The sequence below is a fragment of the Arachis ipaensis genome, chromosome B2 (assembly GCF_059453495.1).
Source record: "Arachis ipaensis isolate K30076 ecotype BB chromosome B2, ASM5945349v1, whole genome shotgun sequence".
Lineage (NCBI taxonomy): Eukaryota > Viridiplantae > Streptophyta > Magnoliopsida > Fabales > Fabaceae > Arachis > Arachis ipaensis.
In genome coordinates, this window is record NC_142437.1 from 124,975,845 (window position 1) to 124,983,338 (window position 7,494).

At 33.6% G+C, this 7,494-nt stretch overlaps 1 protein-coding gene across 1 annotated transcript; it reads right to left on the reverse strand.

Moving 5' to 3' along the window:
* Positions 1 to 413: 413 nt before the first annotated feature.
* LOC107628074 (F-box protein At5g07610-like) lies at positions 414 to 1,619 on the reverse strand. The gene has a single exon (XM_016330882.2). The coding sequence runs from the start codon at positions 1,617 to 1,619 to the stop codon at positions 414 to 416; it is 1,206 nt and encodes a 401-aa protein (XP_016186368.2).
* Between the last annotated feature and the right edge of the window lie 5,875 nt (positions 1,620 to 7,494).

The following is a 7,494-nucleotide window of genomic DNA, read 5'->3' on the forward strand; positions in this document are numbered from 1 at the left end:
TTCAAAGAAATCAGGTATACGATAAAGACCACCTCTTTGAGTTGGACCTTGCTTTAATCCTTATTGGACCTGACTTGTATGAATTTAGGCCAAGGTATGAACAATCATATCCTTCAAATTATTCATTTAATCCGTCTTTTATAATAATAATAATAATAATAATAATAATAATAATAATAATAATAATAATAATAAGTTAAAACAAATACATCCAATAGATTTAATATTTCTTTAATTTTTAGATTATTCCGGTAAAAGAACTCAATCTTATGGTATCCTATCGAAGTATATCAAAATAACAAAACATATCCAAGAAAATAAAACTTCACCAAATAGAATGAGGTGCATCAACCTATCTTCCCAGCATGGAAAAACTGAAAAAGAAAAAAAAAAGATCTTATTATTCTATATTACTAATAACTCGGTAGAATACTTGTCAAAGTCTCAAAGTAGTGATGATGAGAAATTGGTGTATAGAATCTATCTTCTTCATAGAGAATTCTCGAGCTATGATCCTTCAAATTATAAGCCACTAATTTTGTACGGTTAATTATTAGAATTGCAAGTATTGAATCTTCCTGTTCGTGTTCATCATTTGGTGGTTGCCTAACAACATCAAATGCATCAACATCATAAGTACCTGCTTCGAAAATAGTTAGATCTACATGAAATCTAACAATCCATTCACTGTAATCTTTTTTTAACTCCCAAATACCATAAATTAACTTTAACGAGTCATCATTCTTTTGCACAATCATGTATAGATTCTCTCCACTCTTTCCTAAATACAACTCCGCAAGCTGCTTATAATAAGGTGGTACTGGTGGTATTGGTAATGCTGGAAAATAATTTTTAAAGCAAAGCCCATCAATATCGAAATACACTTTACTTCGATCATTAACAACATCGTACCAATGTATAGCACCATTGCAATAAACACCATTCTTATAGAAGTACCAAATATCATTTGGAAAAGTAAGAACATCAACTTTGCTCCAAGAACCCGTGTTTGATGAATAAACATTCATCTTCATTTTATTGGTCGCGAGTTCTACGACTTTAGCGAAAAAGATAATTTTATAGTGAGGAGATTTCCAAGGTTCAAAGACAAGAACTGGATTAGAAAAATTTGGATGAAATTCATAGCTAAATTGGTCTATACGAACACAATGACCGGTTGATGGATTGCTTATATAAAAATAACTGCATCCTTGGAGAAATTTCTTAGTTTCCACATCGTAGGGTGGTGAAGGCCATTGTATTGGAGCACTATCCCAGAGTAGTAGACCATTGCATGATTGAAGAATACGATAGTAAAGTAGTCCATCGAACTCATTATGAAGATGGAGGTAGGTGAACCTGTTGTTGCTGTTATTGCTGAATGGGGTTATGCGAGCCTTCTTAAAGATGAGGCAATCCTCTGTTTCTTGGAGCAACATTCCAGATGCATAAAGTTTGTGATTGCGGCATAGTCCAAGGGTGTGCCGATTACAAAACTGGGGCTCGGATATCAGAGACAACCATTTTTTGCACACGCATTTGTATCGGAGCAAGTCTTTAACCGCCAACCGGAGAAGGATTTCCGTTAACAAATCCTTGTCTTCCACCACACTATGCATTATTAATGATCACACACACAATAATGACTGAATCTCAATTATATAGATGCAATTGATGGTGAGACTTGATTCATGTAACGAAAAATATGATTAGCCTTGGGATTAGGTCAAATCATTTTAAATTTAAAGTAGTTATAAATAGAAATAAAAAACTGTACCAATCAAGGGACAATAAAAAATAATTACAAATGACATAGCCCTGATGAATTAGCACCGTACCAAATTCCAACAATAAGAATATTAAGAAAAATTACAAGCATGTCTTTTAAGATTTTAATAATATATACATTTAATAAAAAATTACTAAAAAAATTGCTTAAATATTGAACAAGAAAAATTATTTTGACAAAATTTGTTTAAATAATGTATGATCGGATACATATATTAATAGTATCAAATCTTTCTTTAGGGACTAATATTAATTTGAGCCCAAAGTTGGAGGAATAATAGGCAATGATACAGTGCACAGAACCATATATATGGTGCTCCTGCTCTATCTAAAAGCTTTTCTATAAATAATTATGTATGCATGTATATAAGCTAGTCTATAGGAAAAAACAGTAGTAGCTTTTCTTTAATCAGTCTGGGCACTTGGCAGGGACATGCTAGCATGAAGATGGGTTTGTCTACTTTTTCAAGCTGGGCTGCGCAAGCCGAATCGGTCTTTATCCCCAATCTATTGACACCGATTTCAGTAGGGACGCTTATTGCCTTTATCTGTAGTTTTGTAAGACGTGTACAATCAATATAAGCTTAGAAATGATTATAAGAATTAGTCACTACGTCGATTCAATTTAAGTAAAAAGCCAGTTGATAACAAACTTATCAAAAAATCGAAAAAATTAATTACAAGAATCGGTTAAATGATCGATTGTTTGTATTACCGATTTAAAATAATAAAAATATAAAATTATTTTTTTAAAAAAATATATATTATATATAAATATATTATTTTATTATATTCAATTTAACTCCAGTTGAACTATTAATCCTTTCAACTTCTAATTCTATCAACTTATTGACTAATTCGATTTTTATAATTTTAGGCTTAAGACAGTCATATAAAAAAAAGCAATAACGTTTAGTGTTTATTAAATAAAAAGACATAAGAAGACAACATATCCTTTAACAGAAAACCTCTGCATACAAGCCATTAGGGCTTGTATGCTTTACAAGTTAATTAACAAATAATTCCCAAAAACGCGATGCAAGGTCTACGTTCTTCTTCTTCTTCCTCTTCATCTTCTTCTTCTTCTTTTCTTTCGTTTCTTGCCTTCTCTTTCTCTTTCTTCTTTTTCTTGCTGCAAGTTCTTCTTTCTCTTCCTCTTCTTCTTCTTCTTCTTGCACGTTCTTCTTCCTCTTCTTCTTCTTCTTCTTCTTTTCTTTCGTTTCTTGCCTTCTCTTTCTCCTTCTTCTTCTTCTTGTTGCATGTTCTTCTTCCTCTTTCTGTTCTTTTTCTTCATTTACGTGCTTTTCTCTCTACTTTCTTTCTTCGTTATTCTCGATTTCCATTGTTTTTTGACATCAAGCTCTGAAATCATTTTTGAAGAAGAAGAAGCAGCAGAAGATGAGGAGGAGAAAGAGAAAGAGTTCTGAAATATACATAAGGTGTACTTCAACGAATTTTGGGTGTATTTTTGTAATCCTTTGGGTGTATTTCTGTAATCCTTTGGGTGTATTTCTATAACCGTTTGGGTGAATTCCTGTAACCGTTTGGGTGTATTTCTGTAATTCGTTGGGTGTATTTCTGTAATCGTTGGGGTGTATTTCTGTAATCGTTTGAGTGTATTTCTGAAGTTCCATTATCTTCAAATTTGGCAAGAAAATTGTTTTCATAGAGGAAGAAGAAGAAGAGTTGTTCATAATGCATGGTGAGTAGCGCGCTTTGGAAACAAAAAGTTGTTGAATAACGTGCGTTTTATTTACTCTTGAATGTGGAAGTGTGTAATGCGTTAATTAAGTGTAATGCGTGTGTTTTATTGGACTTGTAAAACTTGTAAACCAAAAAGACTTGTATGTGTAACACGGCTCATCCTTTAAAAAATGATATAGATAACAACATTGTGAAAAATGAAACGGATAAATCAGATTACTGGCGATACCTATTTTGAATCTACTGTTGTTGTTGTAGATAGTCATAATTAGAGGTTTTAATATAGTTAATGGTTGTTATTTACACTCTACTGCAGGTTAGTGCTAAATTTTTTTAGCTTTGTTATTTTTATTAAAGTTTTTATACACTTTCATTCTTGAGATGAATATTATGGATCATAACTGTGTTAATGCAATTATAGAATTTTTGCTTTCTCAATCCTGCAGGCTGTATGTCCATGTCATCTATTTTGCTTCTTGACTGGAAGCACAACTATGATGATAAATATTCTTTTATACTGCTTTTATTCTTTATAGTTTATATTTGTTATTTTAATTTTTTGAAATTTATATATATGTTTATCTTTTGGATAGTTTAATTTTTTATTATTTTACTATTATATTAGAATAATTAATTTCTTTTAATTGGAATGTTTTATGCCTCTCAAAATTATAATGTTACTATCATCTAATTAATTGGATGAATATTTAATTGATTGGATTTATACAAAATAATCAATTATAATGTTACTATATCAGATTTTGATGAGTTTGGCGACCTGTTTGTTAACAACTTTACAGCATCTAAGATATACGTGTATGACTCAAATTACCTCAACACCATCAAACAAGGACAATATGAGAGCCTCAAGGATTACATGACCAGATTCAATAAAACGGTCGTGGAAATCCCAAATCTCAATCCGGACGTATATATGATCTACACGCACTAAAAAGTAGCCTTCGACCAGGAAAGTTTCAGGAGACCATAGCAGTAGCCAAACCAAAAATCCTAAATGAGTTCAGGAAAAAAGCAGTTGGACAAATGAAAATCGAAAAACTTATACAAACTCGATAAATCAATAAACCAACTCAATCAAAAGAGGACGACCAAAATGACTTTTTTGAATTAGCAAAGTGATCGGCAAAGGGGCGGTTTATACCCTTCAAACACTACCAGACAAAGAACTACCTAGTACTTGGAACATAACATCTTTGAAGCTATACCACGGATAAGTTGTAAGTCAGGACTCAAAGATGTACTCTTTTTCTCACTTACAAGATTTTTTCCACATTGGGTTTTACTTGGAGGGGTTTTAATGAGGCACTTCATCCTGTACCTTCTATATTAAAAGAGTAATCTTTAATAAATACTATATTATTTTTAATTTCATCATTCTTTATTTTTTACTCTTGCCTTTAGTTCGGCTGTTGTTTTACCTACACACCATACATACTACGACAAACAAATATTAAAGTGAGCATACAAAAACAAACTGACAGTTATAAGTCGAAATCAATCCAACAAACCGACAATTATAAGTAGGTGTAAATCTAACAAATAAGCAACTATAAGTCGGAATCACTTCCAACAAACCAACAACTATAAGTCGGAATCAATCCAAACAAGCCTACACCTAAAAGTCGGAATCACTTCAAACAAATTGATAATTACAGATCGAAATCAGTCAAAACAAACCGACACCTATAAGTCGGCGTTAGTCCAACAAATAATCAACTATAAGCTCATTCAATAATATACTAATATAAGAAACATCTTTCCCATAATTACAAACTTGCCCTTGTTATCCTATCTAAACACGCTGATCTTGGGGGCTCCAAAACCACACATATCTGAGCTATATAGCTCACATCTGACCTAACTACTGCAATAAGCTCAGCCTATTTTTTGCGAATAAATAAGCAAAGCTTGAGGTCTATGATCCGTCCGTATAAGTCGGCCACGTAAGCTTAAGCTTGGTCACGTACAAATTCAAAACAGAGCAGTTTGTGATCTGTCCGTATAAGTCAACCGCGTGTGATATAACTCGGCCACGGTGCAGCAAATTCAAAATAAAGAATGGTTATTTGCTGATTACCCTAAGAAGATATCTTCAAAGAAGCCACCAAACAATTCCTTACGAGATTCTCGGACCGTATCTATGTCTCATATCTCAGAATGAGGAGAACATGCCACAATCAACTTAGATATAAATCTTATATAAACAGAACCAAGTAAACATAGCAGGATAAGTATACAGAGAACTCTCCCTTTTCTTTTCTCTCTCTAACAAAGTTAAAACAGTCTTTCTGACTTGAGCATTGGAATCTCTTTGCATGTCCTAACCTCCTCCGGTGTTCCCTGACAACTGAAGTATATCTCAGCGTCTGTGCTCATAGGACAAAACTCCATATATACGGAACAAGGAGTTATACCTCAGAAATTGACGGAGTTTTACTTCGGCTCAGATTATTGTGCAGGAATAAACACTATATTATTTTTATTTTTCACTTCTGTCTTTAGTTCGGCTGCTGTTTTACTTAAACACTATACATATTATGACAAACCAATATTAAAGTGGGCATACAAAAACAAACTGACAGTTATAAGTCAAAATCAATTCCACAAACTGGCAACTATAAGTCGGAATCAATCCAACAAACTGGGAACTATAAGTCAGTATTAACCCAACAAACTAACAACTATAAATCAGAATCAATCCAACAAGACTACATCTATAAGTCGGAATCACTTCAAATAAACCGATAATTATAAATCAGAATCTGTCAAAACAAACAGCCACCTATAAGTCAGTGTCAATCCAACAAACAATCAACTATAAGCTTGTTCAAAAATATATTAATATAAGCAACACATTTCCCATCATTACAACCTTGCCCCTGTCATCCTATCCAAACACGCTGATCTTGGGGCTCTCAAACTACACATGTCCGACCTATGGCTCATACTCGACCTAACTACTGCAATCAGCTGAGCCTATTTTTTCCGAATAAATAGGCCAAGCTTGGTGAAGTGGGTGGTTTAGTTGTGCAAAGAGGTAGTTGTCTGAAAAGTTCTACTGACCTTTGCTTTGTCACCTCAAATTTTTGTGCAAGTTTTCAAAGAGTAGGAACGAAAGATGACTAGGACAGGTTAGTAGTTTTTTTGTGTTGCTATTGAATCTCAACTCTTTTTCTTTTTTGGGTTTTGGTATAGTGGAGAGGGAAAGGATGGGAAAAGGTAAGATGACAGCGAAAGGGAAGAAGAAAAGAAAAGGTAGTAAGAAGAGGCAATCTGTAGATTCGGATGAGAAGATTGTTGAAGTGGATGTCATTGTAGATGAAAATAATCCATATTTGTGGGTGTCTCCTTCAGTGTTGGAACATATGTCCTTGTTACGTAGTGTGGAGAGTGTTCAACAGCTTGGTGATTCGGGTTGGGTGAAGGATGGATCAGAGAGGGCTTGAAAGTTGAGTTTTTGCCTTGTGGTATTTTTTATTGTATTTGTTATAGGGGAAAGGGTACGAGTTTTTCTTCATGTATACCTGTATTTTTGTGGAATTGGAGGTTAGATTTCCATTTACTAATTTTGAGCATAGAGTGTTGATGCAGTTGAAGTGTGCACCATCACAGTTGCATCCAAATTCTTTGGCCTTTGTAAGGGGTTTCAAAATTTTGATGGAATTTTTGGAGGAAGAGCCGTCGTTAGGGGTGTTCTTTGCTTTGTTCCAGGCTAAGGGTGTAAGGAAGGCTCGTTGGATAAATTTGGCTAGTATACCGAATCAGACCATTTTCAGTTTGTATAAATCATCTTTTAAGGGGTTTCAAAGAAATGTTTGTGAAAGTGAGGTCGGTGGAGGAAGAATTTCCGTTTTATGTGGATGAATTTCTGATGGAGAGGTTTCCGGTATTTTGGCATGCGTCTCCTCAGCAGATTTTATGCATGAAGCGAATGGAGTATAAGAATGAAATGTTGGCTAATTTTTGGTAAATAATATATCT

Excerpts from the sequence above, each read along its gene's own strand:
- LOC107628074 (XM_016330882.2), bottom strand. The coding sequence starts at position 1,619 with ATGCATAGTGTGGTGGAAGACAAGGATTTGTTAACGGAAATCCTTCTC.